Below are 22,623 nucleotides of genomic sequence, written 5' to 3'. Positions count from 1 at the left end.
TTTTCTGTGGTCGTTACCATCATTAGATGTGGTTCACTCACATCTAATGATGATGCCTGCACAATCTGCCTATACAACATCAATATAAATCTTAGCATGAATAGAAAATAGGAGAAAGTTGGTTACTTTATTATAAGTGATGAAAGTGAGAGATAGGGCTTTATTTTTTCAGTAGATAGCACTTCAAGATTTGTTTTGTTCTCCTACATCAGTCTAAGTATTGTTGGTACTTGATGTATGAGCTTGTCCAAGCCAAATTATGCAAACGTTTATTATGCAAGATTACAAGCAGTATAAGAATTATCACACCTGGTCCTTCGAGAGGTTGTAGTATGGATGGAACTGATTCATTTGCACTGAGTGGGACAAGGTATATATCCTTGATGGAGCGGCTGTTATTGGCGACAACACCAAAACGACCTCTGCTGCTAAAATAAGAAAACAAGGAGACATAGGCCACTTCTTCCTCTTCTGTTGCAGGATGAAACCGGATCACACATAACTCCTAATGAGCAAAGAACAAATGAAACATATACTGTAAATAGAAGCTTAAAATAAAAATTATTTTACAAAGCATAGAAAGAAATATTGTGTATGGTGCTTGCCTTTGTAACTGAAGTCTTTAATTTCGCAACATAGTCCCAAACTGTTTGAGGCATGATTCGTCCTCCAATTTGTATTGTATCAGGTAAATCCTACACACAATAAAAGAAAAACAAGAGTCAATAACACAGGCACATCTGTTTACCAAGCTGATTCAAAGTAAGCATTGTGGATTACTGTACCCCCTTAAGAATTTCAGCAGATCCGGATACCAGATATCCCTTTGTGACAAACTTGGCTACAGTGACCATGTTTAGGAAGCCTTTCCACATTATTTCTTGCTTAGCCAAGAACTGAACAGTTTCACAATCAGCTGGGGATTCAGAGATCATTGTCCTGAAACACAAACCACAACAGCATAGTAGCAATCATATCAACACATTATGCAAGTTTTTCCTTAAATAAATCTTAGTAGAATACATTTAATTAACTTTGTGCTTCTAAAGTTCTTCAAATACCTTGAGGATGTGCCATAGAGTCTGGGATCTGCTGAGGAAGATGGTTTCATTAATATTGATTTGGGTAAAGGTTTCATAGGTGGTAGTGAAGACACTGGCACAGAGGGCAAAGCAGAACTAGTCTCTTTTAGAGAGTCAAAAGGGGCTGGTTGGTTATGCATTGTGCTACCAGACAAAGCTGAGAATCTACTAGCAGCAGTGCGAGGGTCACGTCTTGTGATTGTTACAGTGGAGACAGCTGGAATCATGACAGGTGTATATGCTCTCTTTGGCATACTAGCGGTAGGAACGTCTTGAGTTGGGGATGTAGGGTGGTCCATCACAGGTGAAGCAGGCGACTCCATAATAGGAGATGCTGGGGAATCCATTGTAGGAGAAGCAGGGGAGTCTACAATAGTCAGTGCTGGAGAGTCAATGATAAGGCGGGATGTAGGATCCATTGGGAAAGTAATTGGAGAATCCATGTCAGGTGAGTCTGGTGGTGCCCGCAGAGGAGAATCTTCTCCTGCAGAGTGTCTCCAAGAGGGTTCACGTTTATTTCTTTTTCCAGAAACCTTAGGTTTTTTCTTTGCTGGCTCATCCTCATCCCCAACTTGTATCTGGCCTTTGGGAAAAAGAAAAACATGTTTGAATAGCTAAAACTAACAATGCTTGGTCACTGCTTAATAATTTCTACTAGGTATCACACAGCTATTTTTGGAAGATAGTTAAATTCACCTGTGCATATCTTGCATTTCAGGTCAAACAGGTGAGCTTTATGCTCTGATGTTGTGTCCTTGAGCATAGAGGTCAGAATATCTGGTGCAGCGCTGACCTGGCTTGGCTGGTTTGCTCTGGTCTTCAGAGCAGGAGCAGGAAGACCTCTCTTGTGTTCCTGAGAATCACAAATAATAAGTAATGTTAATAGCTAGAAAGATAGACATAATGATAACTAGTGTACATCACATTTCTACCAGTTTAATGCAAATCATGTTGGTACACACTGTGCTATCGGGTCGTTTGTCTGGTCTTCTGTCAGGTCTGGCAGGATTCAAACTGGGCAACTCAACCTTTACTGCCTCAGGCTTCTGCCCCAAACTTGTTGCTTTAGCAGCCACATCTTTAACCTAGATATGTATATCAAAATAAGAAAATATACACTTCTGTCACAAAGCCCAATTACGTTCAAGGATAATATCTGGTGTGGTTTGTGTTTATTGCCCTTTATTCTTTACCTCTGTTTTATTTTCACTTTGCTCTGGTGCCTGTATGGCCTGCATATCCTTCTGGCTCATCCTGACCAGTCTGAAGGCACTGATCTCCCCACGTACAACCCGATACAACAAACCCTAGAAAGAGTCCATAACTTGACTGTAATTTTATTTAACAACTATGAGCTGCATGTATAGAAAATCCTGTATCAAATGAAAAAACCCTTTTTTAAAAAAAAGCGTTTTAAACAAACCTTGTTTCTCGGGTCTTTTAGGTTGAACATTATAGTTCTGTATTTGTTCATATATTTGCTGTCTGTGTTGCGAAATATGTCGAACATCTCCATTTCGACGCTTGCGACAAGCTTTGCAACTTCACTCTCAGACATCTCCAAATCATCACAATCACACACCCTTGACAAACAAAGACGCAGTTAGTCAATTTGTAGTGTATCACTACTTTCACAGCTTGAGATAGAGTAAGTGTAATTTGTTGAGTTGGCTACCACCATCACCATGTTTCCATTTTCAATGTACAATTTTGTTAAGTATGTATAATAAAAGACTTTGCATTGGCTAAACATCCCAGAATGAGGCTTTGAGTTAGAACCGGTAAAACAATTCTCACCTTTTCAACAGGATGCTGCTGAGGGTGCGCTGTATGCTCTGTCTGACCTGGTTATTGGGCTGAGAGGGCCTTGAGGAGGGGGCACTGGGCGCAGGAGGCACCAGCAAATTTCGGGATTCACCAAGCAACGTGGGGGCTGAGGAAGGATTCTGGCATGATGCCAACGTTAATATGTGACTGCTGGTTGCAGGCTGAGGTCCAGCTTGTTTTTTTGGTATGACATATGCGGTCTTACTGACAATAAGGGCCCCAGTTTCATGATGTCTTGGGACTGAGGTGGACGGGAACTGTGCAGGTAGAGACTGAACAGATTTTGCTGAATGCTGTGTTATTGAGGGATCCAATTCAGCAGATAGGTGCTTAGGCACAGCCCTAATTTCTGGTTCCTTTGCTTTTTCTTGAGAGTCATTTTGTGGTGGTGCTTGTTCAGAGACATGCTGGGAAGAAGGGGCAGCATCTGTAGCCATGTCCTCTGGAGACTCTGTTTGAGTTACAGCCTCACTGTCAGGCTTCACCTCTTCAATGTCCTTTTTTGCTGCTGGATAAAGAAGAGCAGGGCATTTTGAGAATATGAACAAATATAGCAATCTGTTCATTTTAGAAACGGGCACTTAAACAAGATAACTGAATAGAAGTTATTTTTGTTGGTTGCTTTTATCATCTTTGCAAAGGGTATCAATCAGATATCAATCTATACATCCAAATCTGCAAACATGTATGTGAATGAAGCTATAAGTGATAAGGTCAGAAATTTTTTTTATTGGGATTTAAGGGATTTTATGACTGCAAACTGATGATGCAAGAGGCAGAAACTGCATGACAAGCTGTAATTATCAGATTGTACAATAGAGTTTATGTAAATATGCAGTGTATGAACTAACAAACAATTACATATAAAGTCCACAGAAATATTGTGTACATAAAGTGGTAGTAATGTTATCAGACAACTACAAACATGAAATAATACCATCATGTCACTTTGGGAGTTTTATAAGATGTAAACTATTAAGAAATGTCACTACATTTGGGCAAGCAATACTTAAAGGCTGTATTATAATTATAGCTGTTGTACTTTGGGGACACTGTGTATTGTGGTATGTAGTTTAAGGGTCTTTGCTACCTGGAATATCTTTCCATTCAAAGACACAATGTTGAATTATCACAAAAGTGTACACTCCTCAAATCTTTTAAAATCGAATTGCATGTTAATAAATAAAGTTTCATTTTATGCACTTATCTTAATAAAGTGAGCTAACCTTAAGACACACGTAAGCACAGATTTAATTTGCTCTATGCATATTTACTATTTAAAAGATTCATTCATAATTATCTGATAAAGAAAAAACTTTTCCTCTACAGATATTTATACTTGAAGTGTGGGGTTTTTCATACACAGGTTTTGGCTTCTCCTACTTGTTTGGAATTGTAATCGAAATGTACAAGAACCTGAAACTACATAACAATCTGCATTTCTGCACTAACATGCTACTGGCAGAGCTAGTAATTAAATATGCTTATTTCAACTTAACATTTCAAAAAATATCATTTGTTGCAGATGCTACATCAGTAAATATCTTGATGGCAGAGTTACAGCTACAAATCTTTAAGTGCTCAAAAATCTTAATAGGAAAACTAAATGCGGAAGGACATGTATCTGACATTCTGACAAGGTTTGTTCTTGTCACTCATCACTGAATATTTAAAGGACTGACATCACCACTTGAAATAATGCCTGGGAGCAACACGTCCACAGTAGTGATGTGTTCTTTGGAAGAGCACACAGTAGTTTTTCCTAGTTTAAGGAATAGCAGTAAATCAGTACTCTCCATTAACTTCTTGCACAATTCTCTAGGAGGATAAAGCAACATTCACCTTCTTTAAAACATCCTTGTGTTCTCTTTCTGCATTCTGTAAAGCGTTATTTATGGTCCTGCGGTAAATCTACGCAGAGGCTGCAAGTAGCAAAAAATACTGACCGAGACTGAAAGGTTTTGTTACTTTTATTGAAATTACTGCAAGGCAGGAAGGAAAGCTAACGCGTCTGCGTCGCCATGGCACAGTATGTAGTGATATTTCCTACACAGAATCTGCATGAGACCTACAAGCTAGATTTGATGGACAAGTATAAATAAAGCTTTTTCACCAGTGCCATTTTGGAAAATATGAGTGTAGGTGTTCGACTACTGAGGCAGTGCCAATACGGTTAGTTTTAAAAATCAAAGAATGAATGCCCATTTATCAGACTGGAATATTTTCCACTGTCACAAACTGATGATTTGTGTTTTCAAATTATGACAAATTATCATTTGCATTATTATGAGGACGATCATACAAACTAAATATCAAATGACATCTACCGTCTCTTTCACTGAAGGACATACAAAGCTGTAAAGTTAAAATCACCTAAGCTTTCCTATGGTGAATTAGATGCCAAAACATATACCAGCTCAACACAACTTCTATTGTCATGTCCATGAAAATAATGTTTCTGCCGCACGGACCCTACATAGATCCAGCCCAAACCTTCAAAATACACTTACTTGTCTCTGTTAATAAAAGTTTGTATTATAAAGTTGGACAATAAAAAGATGCGTGAGTTAATCATTTTCAGCTAGAAATCGCTTAGGCATTCATAAAGCTCTCTAAGTTTAGAATTTAAATTGTGTCTACAAACAAGGTATAAATTATGTACTGCCCATATTGTTTTTATTATACTTTGTGTGCTATGGATTGTTAACCACAATTGTCACATCTCTATGATGAGAAGATTTGATCAGTTTATGACAGCCTGTAAAGACAGCAGAGTAAATATGAACACTGTTAGATGAGCTATTTTGGGATAGGTTCCTGCCTACATTGTGCTTTGTGACACTGGGGTATAGAAACAAAACAACATGCAAACAAGCACCAGTTGGAGAAGCTGAGCCATGGAGATGAAATCTGTGGTACATGTGCAGAGAGGTGTGAGCTAATACCTTGTTATAATTAAATTTTTAAGGACTTGGAAGATGCAGAATGTTGTGAGATCTGATGCACCCATTAAAACCAGCTTAGATGCGGAGATTAATTACAGAAACAATATTTAGAGAAAATACAGAAGGTAATTTCCTGCATTCATAAACAGAATTAAGATTTTTCTTTCACTTGTGTGAATGTGTGTGTGTGAGTGTGTGTGTGTGTGTGTGTGTGTGTGAGAGAGACCATTAGTCTTGGTGGGTAGGTGTAATTTCAACATGATGGCATCTTTCTGACCCATGGATGAGGGTCTAAAAGGAAGTTGAGAACCCTTGATCCAGTCATCAGTATGAAGATTGGGATAACAAGAACAATCCTAGCCCACTTCTTGTCTTTGTTCAAAATATACCTACAAAAGTTCTGTACACAATGTGTTGAGCAATCCAACCAGTAAAACAAAAAATATTTATTAAAATGCAATGACTTTATTTAAAGTGCCTTTAATGGATTTAATGGTGGAAATATTTAGCCATATGACCTTTCTTAAAGCAGATCAACTCTTGTGATGCTGTTCTTGACATATGATTAGTGATTTGTTATGTTTTATCACCACCACTATTTCCAGGATGTTTTTTCAGAGGACTCAATTACAAGTTTCCAACAACCACTTGCTACCAGCAACTGGACTCCAAGGGATTCTGTATCTTATTTTGTCAATGTGGTTGTTGGGTTGTTGCCCTCTAGGTATTTTCTGAACGATACATGTACTTCCTGTGTGCCCATAAAATTGATATGCATGTGGCACTGTGAACTTTTGGCAATCAAATGATCTGTGCTCTGATTTGCAGCTTTAGATTTCCCCAAAGGACACAGACAGTAGTATGCCACAGCCAATGGACATGGTTTTAATGTTTCTGACCTCCTGTGATTGGACAGTTCTCTGCTTCATCTCTGTCTCTGTCCCACCCACTATAACTATGTCAGTCCAACTGTTGCTGCAACTCAGCAGCCTATTTGTGTTACACGAGAGGAAGGAGAGGAGAAGTGGAGCCAGAAAAAACAAAGAAAAGTCAAGTCTGTTCTTTTTACAAGGTATCAAACTATTGGTGAGTTCCCCGTTTGTTCTTTGAACGTTTCAGGGCTACGACAGTTAACACACATTTCTGAATGATGCAGATAAAAAAAAGTAGCCACAGACATCTAGACAGTGCTTTGAGGCTATGCTATGTTAACTTGTTTGCTGACAATTAACTCTTATTGAAACCCATTTTGCGAAAGATAAGCCTATGAGTTGCTCATTAGAAGCAGGTGAAATAAAAAAAAAAAAACTGTCATTTAAGATCTTTTATTTACAAATAATAATCTGATAATAATCTGATATGCTTTTCTTTACAAAATGTAGATTGGTGCATTGGTGGCTTGATCTGTTCCTGTATTTTGTCATCATTCAGTTTGTGATGCAAAGATGAGGAATCCATTTTTGTGCAATTTTTTTTCAAAATGTTGTAAACCAAGAAATATCATCAAACTGCACACTGCAACATTAACACACTGTGTTGAGTAGACAGCAGTAGTTAATCTTTGAATTCAGTTTCTACCTATATGACTTCAAAGAGTGGAAAGTTTGCTGTAATAATAATTTATTGACTAATATTTACCAATACTACTTCTCTGTGATGTAAGTGAAATGGTCGTGTTGTTATCACTATGTAACTTTTTAAATTTTATCTTTTGGTTGCTCCACACACCAGGTGACACCACCTTGTCAGTACCAGCCTGCTGCAGAAGAACAGCTTTAATCAGTACAAGATCTGCGTAAGATCCTGCTCACCTCACCGGGACAACAGCTGAAGCTGAGTTGCTTCTCACCCTTTTAAAGAAATTATTAGAAAAAACAATCATCAAAAAGGTGGAAATCACAAGTATGATCATCTATGTCCAAGTACTGTTACGGAACAGGTTTAAAGTGAGCTTGTTTGCTTTTAGGTTTGGTTTGTTTTTTTAGCTTTATTAGTTTTACTGGGGCACTAAATGTATTACAAGATATTAAATTCCTTCAGCAAACATTTAACATTTTTAAATATCTGGTGATCTGGTGGTAAATTTATTCTATTTTCATCTACCTCTTTCTTAAAATATTTACATAGTTCAGTGTTACATGTGTGCTTGGGAAATTTAAATGTTTAATGTGCTGATATGATGGAGTCCTTACTTCTATTATTATTGATAATAAACCCACACTGAAATCAGATTCACAGATCTTTACCTTATCGTTACCTATTGCTTTAGTGATTAACACACGGTTTTGATAAACCGAGCAGTATTTCACTTTGACCCCCAAAACTCTCGTCTCCCCAGAATTTTTTTCACACCACCAACCAGAGTTTCCTGATTGCTTAAGCAGTATCTTTTAGGCTATTTTTACACACTAAACACAAATATAGTATAAGCCAAACACTTGTGGTTTTAGCTTTTCCACTGTGAGGATATAAAAATTAATAGATCACTGGAATATCCTCATTCTCCAGTTCTCATTCATCTAACTCTCTGTTCATCATTGACCTACAGTGCTGTCCTCTTCAAATGTTTACTTGGGGCCTATTCAATGTGCTTAAGCTCTATTTGTCAGTGAAATCATTTTCTATTTTTATGCACCTGTGGACAGGCATTTAGCACTATAGTGCAGAGATGTGGAGACCAGTGTTTACAGATTTGCTGAATGTGGGTAATAAAACTACAAAATAGGTTTAAAGGAGGGACTGCACTTAGTTTGGCACACTTACATACATGCATTGGCTACAAGTGTTGATGGTTTCAGACATAGTACTTTAGGAATCACTTAGTGTTTAAGCATTCAGTAAAAAATGTAATATGGGCTTATTGTAAATGAGTAGGCTTCACAGCAGCAGGAAAGCAATTGTAAGCTCTTCTTATCCTTTTTAACCTACACAAGCATTTCCATAATAATCTTTCCTCATTAAATTCTTACTATGACACAATTTAGTGTTGTTGTTTTAGTTTACAAGTTGTACATATCAGATGAAAACGAAATACCTTGAGACCGAATACTTTTTGTTTGTGTAATCAACAACAAACAACACAACAAACATAGTTGACAAATAATTTCCAATTATTTGTTTTAGCAAGATATTTTCTCCTTTTCTAGCTGGCGATAAAATAAGCTGCAATTACAGCTGTCATTTCAACGAGCCACCCTGGTGGCTGCAGGTACTTAGCCTGGTCTTAAACTGAATCACTGTTCATGTCTCTGATTGGTTCAAATGACAAAAGTGGGATTTTTTGCATCTGTTTGTCAAACACTTTACTTGGATCTTTCTGATCCACAGCAGTTTTTTCTACATTTTTTTTACATTTTCATACATTCTACATACACATTTCACTACATCATTTTTAATTTGCCTAAATCAAACTCCCCATCTGTGGACCTTTGCTTTGAATAAAGATTATGTACAATCTTCATAATTATTGAATATTATGGAGCAGCCTTGTCATAAGCTTGGTGGTAAAGAGATAATTAAATTCACTTTTTCACAGCCAAGTAACCTTTAAGTTAGGTTTATGCTCAAAATACTTTGCAACTTTTGAAAAAAATTTCACAAAATTGTGTCAAGGTCCACAAGCTCCACGTCTCTCAGTTTAGCTCTGTATTTGCACAGTTGCTTCAAATTGTACACTCAATATTTCCCTGCAGTCAACAAGTGTAATGTTGGCTTGGGGTTCCCATTGAATCAGAATTGGTGTTGAAGTTGAGGATTACAATTTTAAAATATCTTACTCCTAAAATTAAGTTTGTTAGGTACAGCTAATGAAATCTGCTAATAAAATGTGTTTAGGTAACCAAGTATATTCAGAGTAAACTATAAACAAAAGCTGTTCATATACATGATCTTCTGTGTCTAATCAACAGACAGAAAAGTTATGTATGGCTCTCATAAAAGTCGACTCTGAAACACACATACATCCACCATCTGCTAAACATTGGATCAATGTTAGTTTCATATTCATGACATACTAAATTTGTCACTCCATGTCAAGACAGGAAAGCTCTTGTCCAGTATCTCTGGAAAGAGTGTGGTGCCAGATTTAAGGGCTGCAGGGGCGGGTTATGTTCTCCAAAATTTCAGCTGTGCCTCTTAAAACCAGACCTCCTCAAGGACGCACACAGATCTGCACAAACATAACTGAAACATCTGGCTGGCTGTTCAGAAAAGAGAAACCACCCCTTTCGAGTTTTTCTTCACCAATAACTGAAAGAACTCAATAAAAAAAATGTAAACATGAATAAACAAAGAGGAACTGGAGAGGAATAGATGGTTGCTAGGCAATGCTGGAAGGAAATTGCTAGACGTGTTGGCTAGATTCTTGTGGATGCAGCTCGTTCATCTAGAGTCAGTGGTCCAGCTGATGTGGTGAAAAAGAACTGTGGAAGTTTAAAAGCTGCTGTTTCATGCATGGGACTTGAACTGTGGACATGTTATTTTAAAGGCTGACAGGAGAAGGCTTCATCATGGTAGTTAACCACAGGGAGGCTACTGGTATGACAGCATGACCTTGTTTAAATGAGTGTTTTATGGCTTACCAAGTGTGCTTGAATAGACTTAATTATTTTAGTGACTTTGCATTATAGGCTTGTATAGTCAGTATTGGTATTAGTGTTTGGAGTTATTTAATCTTACTGCAAATGAGTGAGCCACAGGGGGCCAATCTGTTCAATCCAAGTTCTTTTTAATTAGTTTCCATTGACTAAAAAGCTAAGAAAGAAAATCTGTGGACACACCACAGATGTCTCCTGGACAGAACGTCAAATTGTCATTGAGTTTTATCACTGTGAATTTCTCCAAACCCGGAGAATGTTATTTTATACTAACTTAGAATAAAGACTCAAAGCAGGTGGCTCCACCTCCTGGATGTGTACTAAGGTAAAAAAATAAATAAAAAAGCTAGAGCTCACTAATGATGACATTATAAACTGGTAATTTAATCCTTACAAAACTGAAATAAAATAAATAGTTGTGGTTTTATGCTGTATTTGTGCTGGAGTATTTCCAAGTTGAAAACAGTGTCTTTCAGAAGATCTAAGCTAGCACAGCTGCTGCCTTTAGTCCTAGCATTTGCTAGGCAGTGATGAGAGTGGAGCTGATCTTTGGAAGAAATGAAACAGATCCAAAATGTATTTTCCAAAATGTATTACTTTTTTTTCAACAGCTTAGAGTTTTTGTGTGAGCAAGAAAGCTGGAATTCCTCCTCTTTTAAAGAACATATTCTTCACTGCTGACTTCTGTTGAGTTTGGCATCTTTCTTCTCTTATTGACAACAGTTTTATCATGAAACTTTTAATCTCTTCAGGGCTTAGTGCAGTGAAGACGTCAGTGAAAAACAATGTGCTTAGACTGTTATTTGCGGTCTCAATGGCTGAAGCCCTAAAGGTTTTTCATAACAGTAGGAGTCACAATATAAAACATGTCATGGGGATTTTAACTCAGGGGGATTTGACTATAATGGCAAACTGAATACAAGTAGGGGAGTTTGTGGGTGTCAATCAGCTGCACTAGAAGGGCATTCATCAAGCCAGCTAGTTGGTGCATGTTTGGGTGGTGTTTGTTCAAACATCACATGACATTTTGAGAAAAAAAAACACATGTATGTATTTATGCTACAATTACTGGTGAATGGGGCCATTTATTTTTTATTTCACAACCCTGGTGACTGTATACTAAAATACAACACAGAACCTTGGTTTAAAACTACATTTCATTTGGAGAAATTTAAGGAGTTACAAACATTAAGAATGCACAAGCTGTGAAATTCTGGGACTACCGGCTGTGTTCTCTCTTTGGCTGCACATTATTTGCCAGGCCAGAAGATGGTGCTCTTGTTTTGCAATAAAATGCTATGGTACTAAAGTACTAAAGATTAAACATGTTCAGAAAATGCCAGCTTTGGGAGGATTTAACAGAGAAATGGCAGAAAATAAAAGAACAAAGTTTATCTAAAACTTTCACATTATATTAGGCAGCACCTCCAATAGAAAATGTCTATTTTGTTTTGCTTAAACATTAGACGCCCAGTCTCCTCAAACATTCTAACAAAAAACTATTGATCTGAACCAAAGTAAATATACTATCCAGACAGGCCTACAGTTCACTACTTCATGCTGTACACAGCATTATAAAATGTCACGTAAGTTGACTGGTCATTTGCAAGTTGTATGAACACCAAAAACCCAGCATTGTGTTTGATAAGGCACAAGTCTTCAGAGGGGTGGGGAGCTACTTCCTGACACTAGTTTGCTTGATACAATCACCTTGCCATTACTAAACCATTAAACTCAACTGAGTTGATTAGTTCCTGTGGAAAGATTAGACAGCAACTTTTGCCCCATTTTGTCCTTTCATTGCAGTCACGATCAAAACAAGCTCTTTCAAAGGTTATCACTGTATGTTTGTCTTTTGTCCCACAGAACAAGATTTGCAATGGCTCAAGACTGATAGACTGGCATTTAAGCACTGAAAAAGTTATCTGTTACTAAGTCCCCCACTGACAATTTATATGTGCTCCAAGTCTAAACTGATGCTTTTGAATAAGCTGAACAAACATGTGAACTATTCAAATAAATGGAATAGTGTATTTAAAAGATCTTTAGATCTGGAAAAAAAAAATATTGCATGGAATCTTGCTGTACATACCTAAACGATAATGTATGTAATGATATGTAACAAGGCACAGAAGTCACTTTGAACATCTAAAAGTTAAGGCAATGTGTTATCTGAAGATTTGTGGAAAGAATGTTTTATATCGTATATACTGATGGAAAAGACTGTTTTTAGTTAAGTATTGCTTTTGGGTTGACAGAAATATGTCTTGAGTGTTGTAACCAGCATAGAAGCACCAACCCACGTAACTTGACATTCACACTGAGGATCATGGTGAGTCCTTTGGGGTCCAGCGGAAGAAATGTCCACTTATGTCATCTTCATGGTGACCTCTATTTAAAGTTCAAGCCCCTCTGAGACAAATGCCATGTGTCATTTCCTGAGTTTCATGATGTGTTGCAGAGATGGAACTCTGCAGCAAATTGTGTGGTGACGACCAAGAACACCTCTATTCACCAGACCACATCTGCCCCACAGACCTGCTGTCTGCATTAGTGTTTGCTGCCTCACACTGCATCACCTACTGAGCCTAAGCGCACAGAAAACATGTGAAAAATCCTGCAACACACCTGCTGGGGATATGACCTCTGCCTCCCAAGAGTCAGCAGCTTAGTCAGAAATCTCTACAGAAATGTGTCAGCACTTCACAGCTGCACATTCATAGGCTCTTTGGCTCAATGAAGCGACAAGCAGAAGCAGCTCCTGATCGACTACTGTTGTGTTAGTTTTCGAGACAACATACTAATTTGTTTCCTTTTTATTGGTTTTGTTATTGTATTTTATTGAAGTGTTAGATTTCTTTTTGCAATCAGTATATATCAAGACTTACTCAAGTTCCTAGAATTTTCATATTTTTATTCGCATAACCATAGTCTGTTAAAGTCTGACGACACACCTTGCCCATCTTAACCCCCTTCCTTTTTTAACGTGAGCAATGTATGCAATAACTGAAGGGTTAGTTCATCGAAAATCGTATCTAACAATTCACATTTTTATGGCCCTAGGACTTGTTTTCTGAAACTTCATACAGAAGTGGCGACAATATTTACATCACTGATAGAATTTCATATATTCGTAATTTTTTTTTGGTTGTTTTTTTTCCTCCTCTTTCAGAAGTTCCAAGAAAAAAAAAAACACTAAAGAAAACATATCAATTAGCTGAGCTAACCAGGACATTGAAAATGCATGCTGCTGTGTTTTGTGAATGTGAAACGCCTTGAAAACAACAGAGGAATGTTGATTCCAATTTTGATGGGGTGACAGCACAAAGATTTCAAAGGCAATTTGATCAAACATGAACTGTGTGAGCTTGCCAAGAAATCTAAAGCCTAATAGTGGTCAACCAACCACGAATCCCCGCAGCATGGCAGCATGCTCTGCTACCATCTCCTGTTTGGCATAGTTAATTCACAGCAAAAGCAGTGCATTTATTATGTAAACGTGTATGTTTAAGTGATGCGGACACCTGTGGGTTATATGATATTGCCCTACTGACATTTGGTTTGCTTACGTATCACTTCCATTGCAGAGTGACTGTCAGTGAAGTTATTTTATTGTTCAAATTTAACATTTTCACACTAGTTGACCAGTTGTAATAGTTAAGAAAAGGGATCAGAAACTGAGCCTGGTTCAGTGTTCAAAGGAAACTATGGAAATGATGACAAAACATTTTGTTTGCTGCTGTCAATGTGCTTGAAAATATACAGACAGAGATGCTTTGACGCCAAAGCATCACATACTTAAAAAAGGTGTCCTGTGGAGTTTTCGTGTTTTAAACAAAGAAATTAAAAAGGGTCTATGTTGTACTCAAGAACTTTGGGTGTTCTAAACGATGTTGAGTGCATTTCTTCTTGTTTGCGTTGCTTGTATCCATGCTTACTAGCAGACAGTTCTTCTGACTTTGCTGGTGCACTGCAGCACATGCTGGTAACCTGAAGATCAGTGGCACTGTGTGAAATCACTGGCGAGACTGTCCACTGCATTGCATGCATGTGTTCGTGTGTGTGTGTGTGTGTGTGTGTGTGTGTAAGAAACAACAAGGAGGAAACAAAGCTCCACTACACTATAAGTCAAAAACTCCACAGGGAACCTTAAATACTGTTCTTTTTTTGAGGAATGACAAGGGTCCCTTCTTAATTTATAACCCATCAGTTGCGTTTGAAGTTTCATCTGAAACAATATAATGTTTTTAAAATTGTTCTATTTTTATGTTTTTAATTTCTGGATTGTAGTTAGGTAAATGAAATATGCCTACCACTTTGTTTAAGTTAATTCTTTTAGTTATGCATAACTATGCTGGTTGCATTAACCTGATCATTTGATTAACAAAGCATACAAAACAATATTGCAGGGATCAATTACAATATTAAACTAGAAGATAAATGTTCCGATGACTGTATTTTTTGTTGTGGACTGCAATAGCTAAAGGATGGCAAAATTATTTTGTTGTTTACTTTCAAAAATCCACACTATTACTGATTACAACTCAGCATATGAAAGCTGGCTCTGTGCCAGAATGTGTTACTTTTAAATTAAATAAAGATATTTTATAATAATGATAATTGTATCTATATATAAATATGTGGATATATATATATATAAGAGTGTATGAACAAAAGTGAAGGGCACAGGGTTCGAAATATCAGGATTATGGGTGTATTCATACAGTTTGTATATTTAAAAAAAAAAAAAACTTATTAACACAAATATGGCACACGTTGAATTGCATAAACACTATATCCAGAAAGAAGAATCCTATCTTCTACCCACTTCCCACAAATTCCTCCTCCTCTAGAGTTTGTGTATATGCACAGTATGGTGAACTGAATTGAGAGCTTTCTTCATTTGCAGCACAATGAGGACTTTTTCCTCAAGAGCAGCAGGTGCATTTTACTGAGGCCACTGACACTTCAATACCATCATCATGGAAATGTGACAACAAATCTATTCACTGTTGAGTGGATGCCAGGTGGAACGTCTTTTTATCATCTGTACAGATGAATCCTCCCACTGCATCTCTGCAGCAGCAATCATTCAACTCCTTCACCTTCTCCTCCTCCATGCCAGAAACCCAGTGCCCATTCCTTTACGACACTATCCAGCCTAACATTCGTGTGTTTATGTTACAAGGTCCAAGAGTGTGTTTTTGTGTTGAGTAGTGATAGATGAGGCACTGTAAGTTACAGCATTAAGAGACTTGATGTAAAAATGTTTTCAATGAAATACCGGGAAGGTTGTTTAAACATGAAACAACCGCAAGAAATGTTGGAAACTGTTGAATTCTTATGTTAGAAAGTGCATTTCGTGGATTAAGTGCAGCAATTAGTTTGATTCATGTACTAAACATTTTATGCTATTACAAACTACATATATCAGCAGACATCTAATTTTTTAACTGTCAAAACAAAAATTAACTAAAAAAACTTTTCATCTTTATGAACTGATGTTCAAAATCAGGGTCCACCATGGGGAAAAAAAACTTCAGGAAGTCCACAAGGTTTTGGGACTATACTATAATTTAGGTGTTAAAAAAAACTGTGCAGATTGGTCAGCCCTAAAAGTAATATCACACAATGATTAAATGTTTTGGTGGACGGGTCAGAACGGGAAAAAGATACGTTAAAACCTGGCTACAATCGACAGTTATCACTGCAGACCAGTCACAGTGCCAAGAATCACCCCCGTTCACCACAATATTAAAACCAATAAAAAGTAAAATTATTGCATAAATCAAATAATGTAAGAACCTACCAGCAACATATGTCCTATACACTGAGACAAGAACAGTTTTACTAGAATATTTGTGCTGAATTTCCAAAAATAAAAGCTTTTGCACACAGACCTCTTTCACTGATCTTATATAAAGCCCCAATCACAGTTCTCCTTCTTGTCCCTCCCAGGGAAAGTGTTCTGATTCACTTTAGCAGAGCGGGGTAAAGAGAGGCAGGGCAAAGATTTAGGGCTATGCAGGACTTCAAATGTTTTCAAAGGCAGACTCTAAAAAGTTATAATTAAATGTCAGTATTTCTTTATATTTCTGCTAGATAGCCTTTAAAAATTGCATTAAGCACACGATTACCTTAGTTTACAGTTGTTTCATGTGTTGTTCATGTGTTATTTGCAAAATATAAGTGCTGGTAACCACTCACCCAATGCAATAATCCAGTTAATGTTAACTAATGAAATGACTGTTAGTGCAAGACCATCAGCATTTTTACATTCAGATTTCCATATCAGTGCTGTGTCATCCCACAAAAAGCTGTGCAGGCAGGTACCAAGCACTGACGTGAACGTGCGTATTGGAAATGTGAATAGTGTTATAGAGGTGTCCCAGTGTTTCTACTGTGTATGGTTTTACTGAGGACACCTCAGCAACCAACACACAATCCTATTTCTCTGTGATGGTATATACGACCCGTATAATCATGCACCACTCTCCCTTATGACTTTAGAGGAAACTCAAAAATAAGGGAATACTTGAGGGGTGAGGGTATAAACTATAAATTGGGATTAGACTGGAGTTTGTTATAATTATAATGAAGTATGTACATCCTAGTGTGTAGAGTCTTTCTAGTTATGCCCTTTAGCCAAAAAGAATACAAATGGTATAGCAGTTATAGCTATGTTAAGTTTGTTCTTGACCCCAGAAAAACGGAATTTAATCTGCATGGAGTGCACAATTTTACATTTTGCTGTTAAAATTAGTGCAATGTGATGTAGGGAAAATGTTAAAATAAACAGCAAATGCACGTAATGAAATTTTTCTGTTTGCTAAGCAATAATTGAGCGCAATGTTAGTTATGGTGGGAGATCATAAATACTGGCAAAGTCCCTTTGAGGTTTTCTTTACACTTTTGAAGGCCAACCTTTTTATAGTATGAGGTGTGTTTCCGGAAAAGAAAAAAAGACTCTTGCCAAAACCATCATTATGTTGAGACTTCCTTTTGACCAACTAAAGCTTTGTGCCACTTGTGTTCATCAGTCATTCATTCAGTGAATTTCAGTCATGTAAGATTTTCCATGAGAACCTCTGAGTTTGAGACCTTAGACAAACTGAACATTGAAGGAGAGTTTCGATTCTCTGCCTTTCCCAAACATATACCATGGTTTTATGTTTCCAGGTGTGAGACTGGTTTACGGTAAATGAGTGCATTTAGTTGAATACTGGAATCCTGATCAGTCAAGACCGTTTCGGCAAAATATTTTGGACATTTGTATTTATAAATGAATGATAAAAGTAGACATACTTACCCACTGCTGACCCCTGCTACTTTTATGTCATCCCATAATATTTTTTGTTGTTTGCGTGTGTGTGTGTGTGTGTGTGTGTGTGTGTGTGTGTGTGTGTGTGTGTGTATAATTCAGTGGCAAGGATTCAAAGAAAGAAAATGTAGTGATGCAAACAGAAGTGTGCTGTGTTTGAACTCCTGCATGATCTGAATGTGTATGAGTAGTGAATAGTACGTACACGCTGTGTAAAACTGAGATGATGGAATGGAAGGGATCTGAACTTCTATGAGACTGGGGTTGCAGGCTAAGGAAGACGCAGTCTCCGTATGCCCTCCACCATCCTCCTTCATCTCCTCCTCTTCACCTTCTTCCTCAGCATTTCCAGCTAACCTCTTAGACGTCCTACCCGACCTCTGACCCTATCCAAATAATATTTGCACAAGTCAAATACTAAGATAGTGTAAGCTTTAATTCTTACCAGTGTTTTTGCATTAAATTGGACTCTAGAAGAAAAGAAATTAACTATGCATCTCAAATGCCAAATGTCTCAGTTTCTATGTTTCAATTTCTTACCCTTGTGGGGGGTCTGAACGTGACAGTTTTTCTTTGTGCCCGTCCTCTGGGCTTAGGCACCTTAGGGCCTGAGAGTGTCTTCATAGTGACAGCAGCATGCTGAAGGATGCAGTCTGTGCCACAGTAGCCAGAGTCTGGCAGGGCTTCCTTGGAGCACCCGGGTCCAATGCACAGGTGGAGAGAGTCGTTTGTCTCCATCTCAGGTTCAGGGTCTGGCCTTATCACAGGAACCTCCTCCTCCTCCTTCTCCAAAGTTTCCTGAAACCAGAATCTCATTTAAGACTTAGAACACACATCCTTCATGCAAATCAGCAAGTGACTTATGAGTAGAAATGTGTTACATTTTCTACAATAAGGGGAAAACAAAACTTTATGCTAAGGCAAACAAGTTAGAAGACATTTTCATCCTGTTGTGAAAAAGATCAGAGCTATCTAGAGATCAATGGTGATCAAAACTTAAATCTCACCTTGAAGGCTTGCTGCTCCCTTTCCCCTTGTTCACCAGATGGACTTAGCGTAATGCATTCGGAATAGCTCTGCATCCGCTCAGGCTCTGGCTGAAGGTGAGGCTTGGAAGTTTGAAATTGCTCCTTGGCAGTGCAGGGGGGGCAGATGTACTGTTGCCCTTTCTTCTTGATCTTTCGGCACTGCGTCTCAGTAATGCCAACGCAGTCACCATGGAACCACTCGTGGCAACTGTCACAGCAGATCATGAACCTACAGAAAGCAGTAAACAAACAGCAGTGAATGTGAAGTCAGAAAGTGAAACTGACAGATGGTTCAAGTATGCAAATCTACAAAATAGCAGCTGAATCCAAGAGATTTTTACTAGAAATGAGCCTTTACCTTTTATCGTGTTTTTGTCGACATATGCAGTACTGAGCATTGGGATCATAACACTCTGTATCTGCTATGCTTGGACACTCTCCTACATTTTTTTTGCCTTTCTTCTTCTCCTTGACCTCCTCCTTTTCTGGTGCATCATCATACTGGCCAGAGGTTATATCAGTAATCTGGTCTAATTCAGAATCAATGATTATGCAGTCTGAGCTTGAATGCTGAGAAGGACTCATGGTGATGTCAGAGGGAGCAGGTGATATCTGTATTGCTGGGCATGAATCACTTTTTTCTTCTTCTTGCAACTGCTGTAGTTGTTCACCTGGATTAACAAGCATCACCTCATCATTACTCTCCTCACTGTCTGGAATGATAGACTGAAACTCTGCTGCCCTACCCCTCCCTCTCCCCCTTCCTCTACCTTTTCCCCGTCCTCTTCCTCTTCCTCTCCCTCGCCCTCTCGCCTTTCTTCTTCCACCTTTTCCCCCCTTAGCTTTTGTGTCTCCCTGTCTGCCTTTAGATGCCAGCTGCTCCTTAATCTGTATCAAAGTCATTTCATCACTGTCCTCTTCTTGACTAGAGATCAAAAGTACATCATCATTTTCAGCCACACTGTCACAAGCAACTGGCAGTGAAATATCCATTTCCTCGGCAGATTCCATATTGTCAGACACCTCCGTTTCGACTATTGTCTGTGAAGGAAGGGTGTCAATGGCATCAGTACCTTCCAAAATGTCAGGGCCTGAAAGTGCATCTGGGATGTCCATTGACAAGCCCTCATTCCCACCAAGCAGTGAAAAGGCAGTGTGGAAGGCAGACCCAATATCTTGCCATAAACTGGGGTCGAGGCTCCCTCCTGCGGAAGCTTCTAAGGTTGGCTTGCTCTCCTGTGATACAGGTGAAGATGGGGCAGACCACTCAAGGTCATCTAAAACATTCCTAGTTGCATAAGTAGGTTTCTGGGTGGTCAGGGTGTCTGTTGTGGTCTGAGGTGTCTGGTTAGCTCGACGACTTCTTCCACGGCGTACAAGTGGAGGGCTGTGTGTTAGGTCTCCAACTTCCTCCATGAACTCCCTCCTAGCAATGGTTGTTCGCCTGAAGCCCCATGACTTTTTTACTTGTGATAGAGTTGGCCTAACAGTCAACTCTGTCTGGTTCTGCTGTTCCTCTACAGAAAAACAGAAGCAAACGGGATTAACAATATAAAAACCACAATCCCTTCCATGTTCATACATATACATGTATATACTCCACATCAAACATCTGTCCATTTCAGCAACTCAAACAACATAATTTTTAAAAGTTATACCTGAGTTGTTATCATCTGTGATGCAGTTATTTTCCAGAGCGTCCATGTTCACATCCACGCGTAACAAGGCTAGCAAAAAAAAGATATAATTTGTTAGAATACACGCTTAAATACATGTCAACCAAATGTTAAGATGAAGAAGGGCTACATGCAGTAGAAAAGGTACCTTTATAATCAATAAACTGACGACTGTTAAAATCTGATTTTCAGGTGTAAAATGCCATTCCACTTGTCACTCTGGGTACCTGGGAAAATTAGGGAGGGAAAAATTAGGGTAAAATACACACCCACAAACTTATATCTCTACAGTTTAACTCAATTACATTGGCTAGAGTAGAGAGATGGTAGTCATTTCCAAAACTCAAACCTCTAAAACCTATAAAAATGTGCCTAATTATCAGTCCATTACAACTACTGACCTAAAACAATATGAAAAATGTCATACCTTATTGTAGATTATAGTGCTAACAAAATCTGGATTAAATTAGACATAATTAGAATTTAAAAAATATTGTAAAATATATGACAAGTAACTAATTAATAATCAAATGAAGTTTTGGTTTAGCTTTTGTTCACATCCATACTCCTTTGAATAATTCTACAATAATTACACTAATAATACTAACTTCCTCAAGGTTGTTTACAGGCTGACATAGACAAATGATTTTAAAAAGGGTTACGACTCTCCTGACATTAATGACAACTAGCCAAAGCTGACCAGGTACAAAATTAAAATTACTACTTATGCTTATGTAACAATCCCATAGCATCATATATTTTTTCAACTACTTCAATGGACTACTTTTAGATTGTTGTAAAATTTGTTAAATTAATACATTGTTCTGCTGCTCTGTCAAGGTCCAGATTATTATATTAATTTTTTTTTTCTCATTCCATTATTCAGTTGTTGTTTTGTCACTAAAAAAAAAAAAAAACAATAACACAGACAACTAATGAGAGCCCAAGATCAAGTTTCCAGTTTGCTGCAGAAAAGCAGCAGATACTCGCTAAAAACAGCAATTTTACGCATGAATAAAACTGTTCATTATTAACTTGGTTACTCAACAAGCAGCTGCACAATTGTTACCTCTGGTGCCAACATAATAAAATCGACATAGTGCAATTGCTTCATTTACCTTACGCAAATATAAATGAAACATGAGATACAAGTAAGTGGGCAGTCAACCGAGTCCCTAAAACTGACATTGGCGAAACAGAAACGAAAAAGCAGACCTTTCTATTCTCACTACTAGTCCATCATTCGTCTGTAAAGGCCCAGAAACCAGACCTTATTATGTGATAAGTCGTGCCCTTACGATCGGCCGACATTGTTCTCGGGAGCTAATTTTGCTAGCCGCTAGCTCCCACACTACATAATTAAAAAAGAAAATACGCTGTAAAAACAACTGTCTGCAAATATACCGCTACAAAAGTAGAACGACACGGGTTTTTACATCGACACTGCGAGGAAAACAGAAATCATACCTACGATATATACAATAATCTTCCAGTTACAATTACATTCGCTAACATTAAGTTATTTAGCACAGCCTTCCATTTCCTCTGTCCCGTAGACACGTATTCTCGCGAGAAGATATCACAAGTGGACAGTACGGGTTATAGAATAACAACGGTGATTGCTAGCATGTTCGTTTAATTACACTAGTAGCTTTGTTTAGTGGTTGAAATGTAAATTTAAGATTGTTTGATGACAACAAACATAATTGTGGCAATGTTGCAGATAATCATTGAACTTCTTAGTGCTGCAGCAACAGACACATCCGAGATATGCGGAGGAAAATATGAATTAATGTGCATATTTTTCAATGCGATTTCCATTTGTAAATTAATATATCTATATCATTAATTGCAGATTATTCTTGTTACATTTCACATGTACAAATGAACTGATTTCATAACTCTACGTTTGTTTTAGTGTGCGATTCGAGCACCTGATCTTAAAGATTTTTAAAAATCCAATGGTTTTTTTAATTACTTAAATAAATCTTTTACTTTAGAGTCTAAATTTATTTAAGTGGAGTTAAGAGACTGTTCTGGCATTTATAAAGTTTGCACACTTACTCAAGACTATTTGCTTTGTTGTACAGAAGAATTTAGTAACAGTACACTTTTGACCATTTGACTTGTAGTCAAAAAATGCAAGTTT

At 37.7% G+C, this 22,623-nt stretch overlaps 1 protein-coding gene across 4 annotated transcripts in view; it reads right to left on the bottom strand.

The window, feature by feature from the left end:
- LOC137139295 (uncharacterized) overlaps positions 1-22,052 on the bottom strand; it is a 31,308-nt gene extending 9,256 nt beyond the window's left edge. The window contains exons 1-16 of one of the 4 annotated variants that reach the window (XM_067526337.1): positions 21,946-22,052; positions 20,623-20,701; positions 20,457-20,525; positions 19,157-20,315; positions 18,778-19,027; positions 18,311-18,568; positions 17,976-18,156; positions 2,880-3,417; positions 2,506-2,665; positions 2,276-2,389; positions 2,045-2,167; positions 1,779-1,935; positions 1,062-1,665; positions 786-939; positions 606-695; positions 310-505 (exon numbers count right to left, since the gene is read on the bottom strand). In XM_067526337.1, coding sequence (XP_067382438.1) covers positions 310-505; positions 606-695; positions 786-939; positions 1,062-1,665; positions 1,779-1,935; positions 2,045-2,167; positions 2,276-2,389; positions 2,506-2,665; positions 2,880-3,417; positions 17,976-18,156; positions 18,311-18,568; positions 18,778-19,027; positions 19,157-20,315; positions 20,457-20,502 — 4,030 coding nt within the window. In that variant the 5' untranslated portion in view covers positions 20,503-20,525; positions 20,623-20,701; positions 21,946-22,052. Of the gene's footprint in view, positions 1-309; positions 506-605; positions 696-785; positions 940-1,061; positions 1,666-1,778; positions 1,936-2,044; positions 2,168-2,275; positions 2,390-2,505; positions 2,666-2,879; positions 3,418-17,975; positions 18,157-18,310; positions 18,569-18,777; positions 19,028-19,156; positions 20,316-20,456; positions 20,526-20,622; positions 20,702-21,689; positions 21,881-21,941 lie in introns of those variants that run through there. The other 3 variants (XM_067526336.1, XM_067526340.1, XM_067526339.1) reach the window with 3 other exon arrangements.
- Positions 22,053-22,623: the final 571 nt, after the last annotated feature.

This window comes from Channa argus, chromosome 13 (assembly GCF_033026475.1).
Source record: "Channa argus isolate prfri chromosome 13, Channa argus male v1.0, whole genome shotgun sequence".
Classification (NCBI taxonomy): Eukaryota; Metazoa; Chordata; class Actinopteri; order Anabantiformes; family Channidae; genus Channa; species Channa argus.
Note: the sequence above shows the minus strand (reverse complement) of the source record. Positions and strands in the feature narration are given on the sequence as shown.